Below are 16,105 nucleotides of genomic sequence, written 5' to 3' on the forward strand. Positions count from 1 at the left end.
GTCCATGGGGGCTCGGAGGTGAGGGGCCTGGTGACGCTGACCTGAGTTCACCGTGTCATGTCATTTCCCCCCTCCCCCCACCTCGCCTGCCCCTCTCCCGTGTCTGTCCCTCCCTGGGCCTATCTTTACGTCCTTCCCGTCTGTTCCCTTTTTCCTCTGCACGACTCCTCCTTTCCTGTGCACTTTCCCGTCCCTCCACGAGCCCGCCACCTGCCGTGCTGCCCTTCTGTGTCATCCCCCCTTTCTGCTGCCCGCCCCCTGGTCTTCCGTCCCCTCCACACCCACTCCAGGCACACGGTGCAGCAGCAGACCAACCACGCGATCGCAGCCAGCACCAGTGCCCTGAAGCAGATGGCTGAGCTCCTGCGGGGCTGCTCTCGGGTATGTTCGCTGGGGGCCGGAGGGGGCCAGGGCCCGGGGCGGGGGTGGGGAGACAGATGCTGACCACACGGTTGCTCGGGGCAGAGGTCGCGCGTTCCTCTGTTCACCGGGCCACAGGCCGGGCAGCGGTGCAGGTGCCGTGGGCTCCCGGCCTCCTGGGCAAGAGTGCCCTGTCCCCCTGCCCTGCTCTACGTGCCCCTCACCCACCTGCCACCTCTACGTGTGCCCTTCCTGCCACTGCACTCACCGTCGGCCTCCTCAGCGTGGTCACGGCCACTGCATCCCAGACCACGGCCCCTTCACAGCCCCCATGTCCCCGCTGCCCCTCCCCACTGGCCTCTCACGTGCCCTCCAGCCCTGGCCGGCTGTCTGTTATCCACACCCTACCTGCTCCCCCAGAGGTTGGGGGAGCCCAGAGCATGCAGTGTTGTTAAGCCCTCGCGGCTTACAGAGCAGGGGCCTGTTTTCTTCAGTGAAGCTTGTTTGTTGCCCATTCGTTTACATGTGGCCCAGGGCTGCCAGCAGCTACAACAGCAGAGACCCACCTCCAAACCCTAAAAGCTGAAGTGTGGCCCCTCGCAGAGAGGCCCTGCCTCTGGTGAGGAAGACTCAGGCCCCGTGGTGAGCCCCGCGGGCGCCGTCCAGCAGTGGGCAGGCGTGGACCACTGACGCTGCTCAGCCTGGGCGAGCACAGAGCTCCCGCGGGGTGAGAGGAGCACGTGTGTGTTCTGTTCGTCCCAGGTGCCCGGAGGTCCCTTTGGAGACAGAAAGCAGACGTGGGGACTGGTCTCGGGAGGACACAGAGGGCTTTGGGGGTGATGGAAATGTTCTAAAACCAGGTGCTGGTGCTGGTTGCACAGCTGAAGCTTACACTTACGGTGAGCTGTACACTTAAGATAGATGGAGTTTCGCCTAATAAAGTAGACCCAGCTCGAAAACTTGAGTCACACTTTGATTAAAAAAAAAAAAATACACTTAAAAAAACGTCCTAGGATCAGGGGTCAGGTGTCCCTGCATGGCGTGGCAGGATGCACCCGAGGTCTCAGGTGCAGGAAGCACTCAGAGCTCTGCTGGGAGTGGCGGGCGCTGCTCTGCATGCGATGTAACAGTCACAGCCTGGTCGTCGGGACCAGAGGCGGGCGCCTGGGCCAGGGTTCGCCCAGGGTGCACGCAGCACAGGGCAGCGTCTGCAGCGGTTCTGAGGCCTTGGTGTTCACGGGCCTGTTCACGTGTGGCCTTGTGACGCATGTCCCCGGCTCTGTGTATGTCATGAGGGCTGGAAAGCAGAGTTGACCCCCTTGGGAGTTCAGAGGGCTCACTTTTAGCCTAATATATCCTTCCTTCTTTCCATCCACCCACCCACCAGCCCCCCGTCTGTCCATCTGTCCCTCCATCCATTTACCTGCCTGTCCACTGACTTACCCAGCCACCTACCCACCCATCCATCCATCTGAGAACCAACAAACATTTATTGCACACCTACTCTGCCAGATGCTGGGAGAACACAAGTGAGGTCCTGCGGGAGGACTTCTTGTCCAGGGGGGCAGCGTGGGTCACTGCTCTCGCAGGGAAGAGAGGCTGAGCCCGTCACCTGGAGCTGGTGCTGGAGCACGTGGGCTGCAGAGCTGGAGATGTTTTGCTCAAAAGCACTAAATAGCCCCTTGGGCCCTTAGGTCTGTCCTGGGGCATACATGTGGTGCCAATTATAAGAGCCTTACCTGGACACTGGAACAGACTCCACAGAGCTGTGAGGCCCAGACACTGCCAAGTGCCCTGGAAGGGCAGGTGTTGGAGAGCTGGTCTCCCGGAACGCGCCTGGCCTGCTGGTGCCCCGTGGCCCCTTCTCACCCGCGGGTGCATGGTGGCAGTGAGGGCTGGGTTCTGGGACTTGAGACGCAGGGTCTGGGGAGTGTCCAGGGCCCTCCTGGGAGCTGACAGGAGGTGCTGGGGGCAGGAGCCTGTGTCCGCGTCCTGGTCCAAGGACCCTGGGACTGGCGTGGCTCCATTGGTGCTAGTGCTGTGTGGTGAGAGAGGAGGGGCTGTGGCTCCCGATGGCCTGGCGGTGTCAGGGTCCAGGGCTTGCTTGCCCGTTCCCTCGTTTGTCAGTGTGCCTTGGGTGCTGGCTCTGTGCCGGGTTTCATCCTTGACGCTGGGGTGCAGAGACGACGAGAGACGAGGTCCCATTCCAGCAGGAGGACAGAGGCCGTGTGTGAGGGCTGCGGTGCTGGGGGCAGGATGGATGGTTTGCCGGCCGCAGTTCTGACGCTGGGGCTGACATGCAGCCTCACCGCCTGTGTGACCTGGAACAGGCCACTTAGAACTTGTGCCCAAGATCTCCTGAGCTGCTAGGTGGGGATCGTAACACCTCTCACCCGAGTAGTTTGTTTTGGGGACAGGACGGCATATCACGTTAGAGCGGCTGGCCCCGAGGTCAGTATTGATGCCTGTGGTTGGTGGAGATGGTGCTCACGGCGATGCTGGCTGAGCCCGTGGAGCCCTTGCTGGTGTCTGAGGTGATGGAGATGACGGCACCGGCTGATGAAGATGGGGATGAACCCGGTTCTAACGGCAGAGGGGGTGGTGACGGCCGTGAGGCTGGAGCTGGGTGGACGGGGACGCTGTGGTGCAGGTGCCGCCAGGAGGGACGGGAGGGGCACAGGAGCATAGTGAACTGAAGTGCCCAGGGATGGAGGGGCCGCGGGGGCAAGATGAGGCCTCGGCAGCCTGTTGAAGCCGCCCCCCACTCTTTGCAGCAGGAGCGTCTTCAGCTGGACCGTCTGAAAACTCAGCTTTCAGACGCCATCCAGAGCTATGGAGTGGTGCAAAAGGTGAGGCCCCTGCAGGTCCCCTGAGCACCCACTCTGGGTCGGCCTGGTACAGTCCCACCCCCCAAAGCAGAGGAAGGGCCACCTTGCAGACGTTGGATAATCGCCAGGATCTGGCTGGTGGGACCACAGCATGCGTGCAAGCGAGGGATGTTTACCTCTGGAGCGCTGCCTAAGAGGGTCCTCATGACAGCCCCGTGGGAGGTGGGAGAACAGGTATCACCCATCCTTCCACAGCCGCCCGAGGATGTGGGAGGAAGCCATCTAGCCGATCAGCCCCCAAGCCCAGCCAGGCTCCCAGTTAGAGTCCTGGGGCAGCTGAAGGTGTGCTTTGCTGTGTCATCGTCCAGTGCTTTGTGTTTATCTGACTGTTTCTTCTCTTTTCCCCACCTTTTCTGTTCTTCCCGTCTCCCTTTTCTTGTACTTTATCCAACAGAGAATTGCAGAAAAGTCCAGAGCACTGCTTCCCACAGCACAGAGGGTTGGCAAGCAGCAGGTGGGTGCTGAGTATTTACCTGGCCAGGGGTGTTAGAGGACAGCTTAGAATCCGGTGCCACTGGGGCTCCAGGGAAGGGCGGGGAGGACCAAGGTCCTACCGTATGGCACAGAGAACTGTAGTCAGTATCGTATGATAAACCGTAATGGAAAAGAATATAAAAAATAATGTATACATGTATAACTGAATCACTTTGCTGTACAGCAGAAGTTAACACAATATTGTAAATCAACTAGACTTCAATAAAAATGTAGGTAAAATAAATAAAATAAAATAAAATAATGAATTAAATATCCTTAAAATAGAAAAAGAAATTGACATTTTACCCTCAGGTCTCTGGCATGGGCTTGATACAGGGAAGTGCTTGCTGACAGTTCTACCTACTGTACAGGACCAACTTGTATTAGACCAACCCTCCTGTGAGTAGGAATGATAGAAAATCCAGTAAAGGGTGTAATTGGAGTCCTAGATGAACGGGGGAGAGAGAGAATGGACAGAAACAATATTTGAAGAGGTAATGGTTGAGAATTTTCCAAAACTGTCCAAATACTTCAAGCCACAGATTGAAGAAGCTCTATGATGAATAGGATAAAGTTATCCTGTTTCTTAAAGCTACGCTTAGTCACATCATAATAAAAACTTGAAAACCAAAGACAAAAATAAAATCTTAAAGGCAGATTAAAGCCAGAAAAAAAGTCTTAGATGCCCAAGAAAAAGTCACATTATTTTTAAAAAAGCAATGAGACTTACACTGGACGTTTTAAAAGAAACAGTGGAAACCAGAGGACAGTTGAAAGAAAATAACTGCCAACCTGGAATTCTACATCTGGTGAAAATATTTTTCAGAAGGAAAGGTGAAATGAAAACATATTTAGAGAAACAAAAACTGAGAGAATTCATCAGCAGAACTCTCTAAAAGTAGAAGAAGGAAGATAATCCCAGATGGAAGCGTAGTAATGGAGGAAGGAATTATGGGCACTGAAAACAATAAAATGTGGATACACCTAAATCCATGTTGACTGTTGAGTAATAATAATAATGACTTGTGAGGCTTAAGGTATGGGGCAAATGAAAATACTTGCACAACAACAGCACAGAGGACATAAAGGAGGTGAATGGTGTTAAGGTACTGTAATGTCCTTGCGTCATCAGAGAAGAGACGAAAATACCAACGTAAGGTAGGCTGTAATAATCCAAGGATGCATATTGCATTGTGGGTAATACTAAAAGGACAATACAAGAATAGACAACGTAACATCAATAGAGAGGTACCTATGAAATAATAAAACAAATGCTTAATTTAAAAGCAAAAAAAAAAAAAAGAAATCAACACAAAACAGGAAAAAATAGGAAATAAATTGTAAGATGGTTGATTTATACCACTTATGCTAAGCTAAAATGGACTAACCCTTCCAATTAAAAGGCACAGATGGTCAGCCTTGGTTAAAAGAAAAAAGCTGTGTAGTGCTCAGAAGAGTCAAACCTTAAATATAAATCCAGAAAAATGTTGAAAGTAAAAATATGGAAAAAAATATACTGTGCAACCAAACGCTAAAGCAAGCTGGTAAAGCCATATTAACATCAGAAGAAGCAGACTCCACATGAAGAATTCTTAGTGGGCAGACAGAGCCATATTAATATCAGAAGAAGCAGACTTCACATGAAGACTTCTTAGTGGGCAGACAGAGGTATATTTTGTAAGGATAAAAAGTTAATTCAAATGGAAGACATAATTTTAAATTTATATGTACCTAACAATATACCCTCAAAAATAGAAATATAAAGCAAAACTGATAGTAGTAAAAGGAAAGCTAGTAAATCCACGATCACAGTCGGAAATTATGACACACCACTCTAAATGCCTAATAAAATAAATTGAAAAAATTCAGGAAGGATATAAAATATTCAAGCAATACTACTGATTAATACACTGACCTAATTGACATTTATGACACTAAGAGAATATACACATAATGCATATGCTGGATGGTAAAGCAAGTCTCAGCAGATTCTAAATGACTGACATAATACTGAATATGTTCTCTAACCAGAGTGCAATTAAACTAGAATCTGGTAACAAAATTCTCAACACCAGGGGTTGAGAATTTAAATAATATAATTTGAAATAACCCATGGATCAAAGAAGAAACCCTAGTAGAAATTAGAAATAATCTTGAACTGAACAAAAATGAAAATGCAAGAAATTAAAGCTTATGGGTTGCAACTAAAGCAGTGCTTAGAGGGAAGTTTATAACTTTAAACACATATATTAGAAAAGAAGCACGTGTGAAAATTAGTGATCTAATTCTCAATCTCAAATGGCTAGAAAAACAACAAAAAATTAAATCCAAAGAAAATATATAGGAAAAAGCAGAAACAAGTGAAAAATAAAATAGATGTACGATAGACAAATTCAACAAAGCCAAAGATTGGTTCTTTAGAACGATTAATAAAATTGTTAAATCCTACAAGGTTAATCAAGATACAGAGAGAAAATACAAATTACTAGCATCAGTAATGAAAACGGCTATATCGTTATAGCTTCTAAAAACTAAAAAAAAAAGTAATAAGATACTGTTAGCAACTTCATACCCATAAATTTGACAACTTACATGAAGTACAAGTTTTTAAAGAAAAATGTGACCTCCCAGGATGTGTAAAAAATCTGGAAAGTCCAGTATTTATTAAAGAAATGAAATCCATAATTAACAAGCATCCTAGCAATAAAACTTCAGACTAGATGGCTTTACTGATGAATTCTCCCAAATATTTGAGGAATAAATAATACTAGTTTACACAAACTCTTGTATAGAATATAAAAAGAGGGTATACGTCCCACCTTGCTTTATGAGGCTAGTAAATGGAAAATAACGTGCTGTCTCACGAGCATAGAAGCAAAAATCCTAACCAAAATGTTAATAAGCTAAGTCTAGCAATATATATAAAGGTAATACATCATTATAAAGTAGGATTTATTCTAGGGATGCAAGGTTGGTTTACATTCAGAAATAATCAGAGTAATTTACCATGTTAATTCAGTAAGAAAGAAAATCTATTTGATCATCTCCATAGACACGGAAGAGCATTTGGTAAAATTCAGCACCCACTTAGGGGGACTCAAAACTTTCTGCAAACTAGGAGTAGATAGGAATGCCTTTAATCTGATAAAGGGTACCTGCAAAAGTCTAACAGCAGCACACTCACTGGTGAGATATTAAAATCTTTTCTCCTGAGAGTGAGGAGGAGACATGGTGTCCAGTATTATTGCTTCTATTCTCCATTGCACTGAGGGCATGTCCAGTGCAATAAGAGATGAAAAAGAAATAAAAGGTTTAAAATTGGGAAGGTTTAAAACCCCTTCACAGACAACATGATTGTGTAACTAGAAAATGTGAACGAATCTGATGAAACTTGAGAGTTCGTAAGTGAATGTAACAGGATTTCTGTTACCATGTCAGTGTGCAAGAAAACATTGTGTGTGCCGGCAAAAGACAATTTGGAAATGATACTTAAAAAGTGACAGCATTTATAATAGCGTCAAAACCAGGAAGACATCCGTGACCAGTTGTTGAAGCTTCCATATAGAAAACTATAAAACATTACTGAGAGAAATTACAGAAGATTAAATAATGGAGGGGTACACCATATTTGTAGATTGGAAACTTTGATGTATAAAGATGTCAGTTCTCACCAAGTGGTTCTGTAGGTTCAATACAATCCAAATAAAAATCCTAGCAGGTTTTGAATATGTGTTTGTATATGACGCGTGTGTAAATTGTCAAACCGATCATAAAATCTATATGGAAATATAAAGACCCCCGAATAATGAAGACAGTTTTGAAGAACAGAACTGAGGGTTTACATTCCCAGGTATCAGAACACAATATAAAGCAATAGAAATTGGAACAGTGTGGTATTTGTTGAAGGCTAAGCAAACAGACCAGTGGGATCAGAGTCGCATATAGATGCAGACTCACACATACGTGATTACCTGGTTTGTGGGAGGCACAGGATTTGCACAGGACTTGATGCTGATTGGCTGATGGTTGAGCTGGGAAAGGTCCTGTTGAGCACACGGCAAGTACAGGTCCGAACACCCCGCCCACTGCATCTTGGTGTCAGAGTGACTGAGGAGCGAAGGGCAGGATGTCCACACGAGGTGACAAGCCAGCTCAGGCTGTGAGTACCCTCTCAGCCAGGAAGTGCTGCGGGCCCAGGGCCATCGCTCTGTGGCTGGGAGGGGGCTGGAGCACTGCTGGCACAACAGATCCTTCACCCCGGTTCACCCAGGCTCAGAACACTTCCCTGGATCACACATCTAAATGTGAGTGGTAAGGCAGTGAAGCTTCTAGAGGCTACCATAGGAGGCTGTCTTCCTCCCACACAGATGAAAATGTACTTACTGTAAAGAAAAAGTGATAAACTTGACTTTGTTACAGTCTGTACAACCCTCAGAGAGCGAAGAGGTGACCCACAGAGTGAGAGAAGGCATTTGCACATCACGTATCTGAAAGGACTTCATAATGTGTAAAGATCTCTTACAAATCAGTAGGAAAAAGACAAACAACTCAATTCAGAAACATAAAAGGGCAAACACCCTGGGGCATGCACGTTCAAAAGGGACGTCAGCATGGCTGGTAAGCACATGGGTGTGTGCTCAGCCCGTGTCATTAGAAGCAGGCAGAGTTAACCCACGATGCTGCATCTCTGCACACCTCACCCCCACCAACACGACTAAAAAGAACTAATGAAAATGCAGGAGCGCGCCGAGTGCCGGCAGGGCTGTGGGGCAGCCGGAGACCTTGTGCAGTAGACGGGAGTGTGAGTGGTGCCCCCGCTCTGGTAGCTGAACACACCTGGGGAGTGAAACGTCCTGTCTGTGGCCTTGCAGCTCCACCTTAAATGTATACCCAGTGAAAAGTCACATAGAAGAACGCTGAGCACACGTGACATACAGCAGCAGACACCTGGGAGAGAGCCAGCCTGCGGTGGGATGGACAGCATTTGTGCTGAGTCCGTAAATGGGAGACTGTGGCAGCAGAAGGGTTGTGCTGTGGCCAGCAAGGCCCCGGTGACACCTCGGACACACGCTGAGCCCAAAGAGGATAGAGGTCAAAACCGGACCAAACCAACGGGCAGAGTTAGAAGCCCCTACCCTTGGTAGGGGACAGCATGATGAGGAGGAGGCTGGAATGTCCGTATCTTGACCCGGAAGTCTTCCTTTTGTTACAGTTCACAGACCGATCTACACTTGTGATTTGTGCATTCAACTACTGATGTCCTATTTCAGTAGAGTTTTTCTTAAAGAGGAAGACAGTGGTCAACAGTGCTTCTGAGAAGTTATGAAAGATGAGATTATTTCCAGGAATTTTGGAAGCTGTAGCTGATGAGATGATACACTGCAGGATTCAGCCCGGGGGTGTGGCCGCATTGATGATCCGGACTTCCGGGCTGTCATCTGCGGACCGGTGGTCCTGGTCCTGGCAGGAGCAGGGGTGGCCGCTGCCTGCTGGCTCTCCTCTGAGCTGAGTGCTGGGTGTGGCTGTGAGCAGGGGCAGGTTGGCTTCTCTGGAGTCAGCCTTCTTGGCTGTTGTCGGCCGCAGCCTCAGCTGGGTCCTGGGTCAGTCTCCTACCCAGGCCTAGGCAGTGGGCAGCCGCCAGGTGCTTCTGGGCTGGCCTCTGTCCCAAGGCAGGGCTGTGCCTGTCCAGCGCTGGGAACACTCCGAAGTCTGCATTGCCGTCGCCAGCTTGGTGTGGGTTCACCAGAGCCCCGTGCTCCCAGCAGCAGCAATAAAGACCACCTCACCTCCACGTCTGCTGGGAAGTACCCTAGTTGCGGTCCCCGCCAGGCGCAGGGCGGGCTGGCCCTGCCCCTGGGCCCCAGCGCCTTTATTTAATATGGGGCCAGGGAAGGATGGCGACAGTCACGCCTGTTCTGTGTCCTGGGCTTTACTGAGCCTCCAGCCTTCCGTCAGCTCACACACACAGCCTTTTGCTATTTGGAGAAGTGGATGACCAGCCTCGGGCTACTACGCAGAAGCTGTGTTTCCCAAGTGTGCGACCAGCTCTCGTTCTGTCGTTCTGACGCGTGCCCTCCCGCCGAGGTCACGGGCTTCCCATGCAGAGCCCTGGGCCGGAATTGGCGAGACAGTGGCCCGTTTCCCAGAGCCCCTGAGAGCCCTGGGTCGCTGCTCACTGGCCCTGGGTGGGGGGCCACGCTGAGCCCCCGCCACGCGCCCTCCTGGCATCCCTGAACCCCCATCGGGCTCCATCTCTTCTCACGGGAAACCGCTGGGCCCGCCCCCCAGCAGTCTCGTTGGACTGTGGGCTTCTAATGGACGTGTCGGAACGGAACCCAAGCCCTGGGCCTTGGAGCAAAGAGAAAGCCGCCTTTGTTGGCTGCCCCGCAAGCTGGAAAGCCATCACACGGCTATCCCTTGCGCTGCGGCCCCAGCGCCCACCCTGCCAGCACATCCTAATCCTGGCTTCAGAGCTCAAGACCCACATTGAGGCTTTGTGAGGAGAATAAAGGGTGCTTTCTGATCCTTACAGGAGGGGGGCCGCGGCGGGATCAGCCCTCTCTCGCTCCCTGCTCCCTTGTCCTGAGCCGCTTGGGGAAGGCGGCCGATACCTGTGGAGGCCAGGCGCCGTACCCACGCCTGCAGGGAGGCCGGCACCCTTTGCTTCGGCTTTCTGGAGCTTCCACGGAAACCCAGACTCCAGGAGGCTTCACGCGACACCCGTCGTGTCACTTCTGCACCATAGTGTCTGACTCACTTTCAGCTGGTCCGTGGTGCTCACTGCAGGCTGCGCCCCCGTGCTCCTGCCCACCCCCTGCTGGTCACGTTGTGCTTTACAGCAGAGCTGCAGTGGGCGTACCCCTGGGTGCGCGGGCCAGGGCTCTTCCCACGGGGGCTGTTAGGTTTGCCAGGGAGGCCTTTAGAAGCCCCTGTCCAGGCGGTGCCCCAGGCCAATGGAGTCAGGTGGGTGGGGGGCCGGCGTCAGTGCAGCTCAGGGCTGGGTGTCCTGTTCTGGAGCAGCTGCTGCCGGGAGGGGTGCACTGTTGGGGTCCCCCGCAGGCACGCGTGTCCTGTGCCCTGTAACTCACTTGCCCGGGGACGGCCGGCCCTGCGTGGCACCTGACCTGGGCTTTCCATTGGCATCTCGTTTTCACGTGTGCTCGCTGGTCAGTGCCTCTCCTGCATCCCAGTCACTTCTTTATGTGACTCTGGGACGTAGGCGGTATCGGCCCCGTCTTAGGGAAGCGAAGGCTGAGGCTGGAGAAGGTAAGGACCTCGGCAGTATCACACAGCTAGTAAGCGGCAGAGCCGAGCTTTCTCGGTCCCTCCCGCCTTGGACTGAGGGCATGGGATCAGCGAGGGGGACCAGATGCCGCGGCTCCTGCTGGGAGTGAGGGGTGTGCGCACGGGGAAGGGACGGGACAGGGGGTGCAGACAGCACAGCTGCTGTGTGGTGAACACAGGCCACAGGCCTTGGGCGCGGGTCACTCTTCCCGTTCTGTGGAGCAGAACGCTGAGGCCCTGAGAGTGTGCCGCTGGCCCGACGGTGCCAGTGCTGGGCCGGAACCTGACTGGGCTTTGCAGCCTAGGCGGGGCCTGGGAAGCGCAGAAGGGGGGCGGTGGAGGCGCGCGGCCTGGCGCGGGGCCAGCCCGCACCCCGCTCCTGCCCGCCTGGCACTGCTCACTTCCTCCCGCCCACACCGGGAAGGGAGGTGGTGACTGCCGCCTTGGACGAGGAGCGCCCGTCAGCAGAATTTGTGGATCTTTTATTCTGTGTTCACGTATCCACGTATTGATTTATTCAAAGGCCTCTGCTGACGGTGGGGACGAGGTGCTGCGTGTATCGGTGTGGTCTGTAGGGAGAGTGCCAGCCTTGGGAGGAGGACGGGGTGTGTGCAGACGCGTCCCCCTGTGACCGAGGGGAGCGTGCCCACCCTGTGGGGGCTCGAGCAATGGAAAGGGTGGCATCCGGTGTGTACCCTTTCCTAGGCGCAGTCACACGTGGCTTTCCAGTGCCTGCGCTCGCCTGTGCTGGCGTTCGTCCAGGTGCCCCAAGGCTCTTTTTTGTGCCATTTGCCGCTTTTGGTGCCCAGCTGAGTATGTGTGGGCAGTGTCACCCGCTCCACTGCACCGCAGGCCAGGCCTGCGGTGGCCATCGTGGGCCCCAAAGTGCAGGAAAGAATGTGGACACTAGACTGTGTTCTCTTCCTGCTGACCCGCGGGGCCTCCTGTAGGCGGTGTGGCAGGGCCCGCAGGGAGCAGGGTCTGCTGGGAGGACAGGCACAGAGACCGTCCTGTGGAGCCGAGTGGACCCCTGGACTACCCGCCCGCCGCCCCCACACACACCCAGAGTCACTTCTCTGGCGTCAGTGTGGCCAGGACTGCCATGTGACCCTGAGCTGCACAGGGCATGGGAAGGTGGTCTTCATTGCAGGCAGACATCAGGGGCCTGTAACAAAGGGGAAACAGAAAATAGGCAAGTGGCAGCGTCTGCAGCCTCCTTCCAAGGTGACCGACGCCAAGTGTCCTGGGGATGTGACAGAGGGCCGTTCCGTGGGCGACGGCAGTCCTGTGTTTCAGCCCCGTCCCCGCTGCCCAGACACCTGTAGGAGGGGCTCAAGAAGAGCGGCAGCCGTCCCCCCGTCTGTCTGTGCGCCCAGCACTGACCTCTGCCTCCAGGGCAGTGTGTCCCCGGGCCGGGAGGAGGGCGTGTGGTCAGCATTGTGCCGGCACCGTCCTCTCTCCTGGTCTGTGGTTCTCGCCCTGGAGCTCCCTGTGCCAGGTGGGAGCCCGGAGCCCTGCTCCACTTCCCGGCTCTTCTGGGTTCCTTGGCCTCTCGGCCTCTGCGGCCTCATCTGTAAAGTGGGCTCCTGGCTGCTCCCTGCAAGGATGTTGGGAGCGTCAGAGACAGCGGCTCCAAGGAGCTTCGACACACGTGGGAGGTGAGGGGCACTGGTGGGCAGGCTGCCCTCCCGGGGCTCTGCCCGTCCTCTGTGCCTTCTCCTCTTGCTCTGGTCATCACGACAGGCCTGGGGGAGCGGGGCTGGGGGGAGTGCGTGTGCCGTTATCTGTCTTCCTGGGGGGGTGCCGTGGGGTGCAGGTCAGTAGGCTTTGCTGCTGAAAATTTGCAGGTAAATTGGAAGCATTGTTCGTGTGAAGCCATGGCTCTGGGAGGAGGGGTATCCCTGGCTCCTGCTGTCTCATCTCTGTGGGGATTGGGTAGGCGCGGCCCCCCACTGGCACCCCACTCCCCACTCGGGACTGGCACCTCAGGGGTGGATGTCAGCTCACTTGTACCCAGGTTGTTCCCTCAGGGAACAGATAGAATTCATTAAAGGGAGAAGCTGCTAGTTTATTGCATTCGAAAATTTGGTGAATTAAAGGAATGAGTAAAGGATAAGACAACTTGAAAACCCCCCTCAGGCTTTCCTTCCCCGTGATCTGGTCCCAGCTGGGGCGGGTCTGTGCCCTACTGGGTGATGTCCATGCTTCGGTTTCCACGGCCCCTGCCCGGCAGCTGCACTTGGTCTGTAACCAGCTCTGGGATGGGCTTCCCAGGGGGGCCACAGCCCCCCGACGAATAGCTGGGGTTTGTGTGCTTGTAGGGGCATTTCCTAGGGGCTCATGAAGAGGCTTGTGACCCCTCGAGAGCTGGGAACGTGGCGGCTGTGCTCTGCAGGGTCTTCTGTGTGGCCCTGGCTCTGGGGGGCTGTGGGGTCCTGCCGAGTGCTCCCCGCAGCCAGGCCTGGGACGGCCACAGGGCCCAGTGTCTGCCCACCATCTACGGCAGCCCCAGCACCCGGGACCCCGTGGGGACGTCCCTCGAGTGACAGGGTGGAGCCCGCCCCCCCGCCCCTTCAGGGCTGCAGGCTGGGGGCTCCTGGGTGCCTGCCGAGAGCTCGGCCGGGTGGCAGCGGGCTGTGCGTGCGGGTAACCTTGGTCTGTGTCTCGGCAGAGTCCCCAGGCCCCATTTGCCGAGCTGTCCGAGGACGAGAAGATCTTTAACGGGGGTGACGGCGTGTGGCAGGCCCAGGGGCAGGCGCTGCTTCCAGAGATCACCGAGGAGGACCTGGAGGCCATCCGGCTGCGTGAGGAGGCCATCCTGCAGATCGAGGTGCGGGCTGGCGTGCGCACGCGTGCGTGCATGTGTGTGTGCCCATGGGTGTCCCCGGCTGCCGTGGCGGCTCTCGGCGCTCCAGCAGTGGAGACTGGGCCAGCCCTTTGGTGGTGCCACTGCTCTGTGACCAGCAGACTGAGGCCTGCCCCCTGCCCGAGCCCAGAGGGGCTGGACCTGGGCTCCCAGGGCATTGCCTGAGCTTGGCCACCTGGGCCGCCCGGTGGAGAGAGGGAGTCCAGGGAACCCAACAGCGTCTCACCCTGTGTCTCATCGCCCTGCCCCCGTGTTTTCCTAGTGGACTCAGCCCTCTGGCCACGTGGTGGCACGTGCCAGTCTCCGTGGCTGCTTCCTTCACTGCACGCTTAGGTTTCCAGGAAGCCATTTCGCTCTGATGAGGCCATTCAGCGCCCAGTTAGTTCCAGTGGATAGTTTTTGAGTGGTTGAGTGAACTGCCGAGAGAACTGAACCTGTAATTTGGGGCGGCTGCCAGCAGGTGGCGGTGGTGTTGTCAGTGTCCGACCATGGGGTGTGGGGGCTGCTAGTTCTTTGTTCTTCTCAAGTTTGCATGTGTGTAATACGTGCTGCCAGATGTTTTGCTGGCCGTGGATGACCCGTGACAACTGCCAGAGGTGTGCAGTTCCCTGAGATGGACCTGTGGGAGCGGGTGCCTGAGTGGGTGTGCCAGTACGTGGTGGATGTGCAGGGGCAGGTGTGCCAGTGAGTGTGCGAGGGGGCCTCCTGATGTGGGAGGTGCATGTAGAATGTAGCCGTTGGGCCGCCTGGTTCTCTTGGTGGTGGGCCCTGAGCCTCTGAGTGTGTGTCCCCTCCTCCCTCTGGGCCTTGGTTTTGCCTGCCGGCAGAGGAGTTGGGGGGCCTGCCTGCCCCGAAGCTCTCAGGAGCTGGGTTTCTGGAACAAAATTTCCCTAAAAGCAGATTCTTTTAGAAAAACAGAGACTTGGGCAGGTTGGTAAACTGAGTCACTGGCCCAGGCCCTGTTACCGTGTCTGCAATGAGCAGGTCCTACACTCTTGAAGGAGGTGGACGCCCCCCTGAGAGGCGGGGTTCGAGCCCCCTCCTTCTGCGCACCCCCACACTTCGGCCTGGTGGAGGGATGCTTGTTTCTTCAGCACCGGACAGAGGACCTGCCTCAGTGGACCGCCTCCCCCCACCAGACCTCGCTGCCCAGAGAGGAAGGCGGCCACACGGGGGCCGTGTCTCGGAAGGCAGCCCTCTTCCTCTTGCCGAGATGGTCCAGAAAGGACCAGACACACAGAGATGTTTTTATCTTGCCGTTGGCACAGTGAGACCTGCTTTCCCAGAGAAGCTGAGAACAAATTAGGAGCCATCGCCCTGACAGCTCCAGGTGCCGGCAGGCCTGAGCAGAGAGGGACCCGCTTCTTCCTGCAGCTCGAGAGCTGAAGCCCTCTTAGGGGGAGCCCCCGACAGCCCCTCGGGCACACCCGGGGGTCTGCACCGCCTGTGTGAGGTGGAATGAAGCGGCTGCTTAGGACGGACGGACTTGGCCTTGGTCCGGCACATAGGGAGCAGAGGTGCAGGCTCCCCAGCAGGGCCCAGGGCCTGAGGATGTGAGTGGGGTGAGGGCTGCCCCCCAGGAAATGCTGGGAGCTCCTGAGCAGGTGGGCCCTCCGCTCTGAGGGCAAAGCCCCAGGAGGTCGTGGGGTTTGCTCGGGGGTCAGCCAGTGCTTTGGGCAGCCTCTCGTGGCCGCCAGGTTGAGGTAGGGGCCAGATGCACAGCTCTGTGCTCACGCAGAGGCCCCCAGCCGGGGTTCGGGGGAGCAGAGGGCCCAGGTACCGCCAGCCCCTCCTCGTGCGAGTGGTGAGTACAGGCAGGGGGTGGGCTTTACCGGGGGTGAGGGGGCCCCATGTGGAGGCCACTGCTGTCATTTAGCCAAGATGGAGGGGCACGGGCTGGTGGGAGAGGAGTGGGGCTCTGGGCCGACCAGGACCTCGGTTGATGCAGGGCCAGCCTGAATTCAATGTCTTGTCTGTGGCCCTCAGAGCCAGGCTGGAGCTTCCTGGGGGGCCGTGGGCGGGGCCTGAGGCCAGCCTCACTGACTAGCTTGTTTCCTCATCTGCAGCGTGGGTGGTGTGGGTACGAAGCAGGTGCTGGCCAGAGGGTGATGGCGTGGGACAGGGAGTCAGCATCACTGGTCTTGGGCACCACACCTCCCTGCATCCCTTCCTCCCTCCCTGCAACCCTCCCTCCCCCACTTCAGGGTCTTTGGAGGTGGGAAAGACAAAGGAA

The 16,105-nt window shown here is 54.8% G+C and overlaps 1 protein-coding gene across 9 annotated transcripts in view; it reads left to right on the top strand.

Annotated features, from left to right (window-relative positions):
• The window catches only part of TSNARE1 (t-SNARE domain containing 1), a 77,151-nt gene that overhangs the window by 44,680 nt on the left and 16,366 nt on the right, over positions 1–16,105 (top strand). For 8 of the 9 annotated variants that reach the window (XR_013824513.1, XM_079901488.1, XM_079901493.1 and 5 more), the window contains 4 exons: positions 291–381; positions 3,135–3,209; positions 3,643–3,702; positions 13,678–13,836. Coding sequence is in view for 8 of the 9 variants with exons in the window: in XM_079901488.1 (XP_079757614.1) it covers positions 291–381; positions 3,135–3,209; positions 3,643–3,702; positions 13,678–13,836 (385 nt within the window). In the remaining variant the exon portion in view is untranslated. The remainder of the gene's footprint in view (positions 1–290; positions 382–3,134; positions 3,210–3,642; positions 3,703–13,677; positions 13,837–16,105) is intronic. The other variant, XM_079901491.1, reaches the window with a different exon arrangement.

Source organism: Stenella coeruleoalba (assembly GCF_951394435.1).
Source record: "Stenella coeruleoalba genome assembly, chromosome: 17".
NCBI classification, from domain to species: Eukaryota; Metazoa; Chordata; class Mammalia; order Artiodactyla; family Delphinidae; genus Stenella; species Stenella coeruleoalba.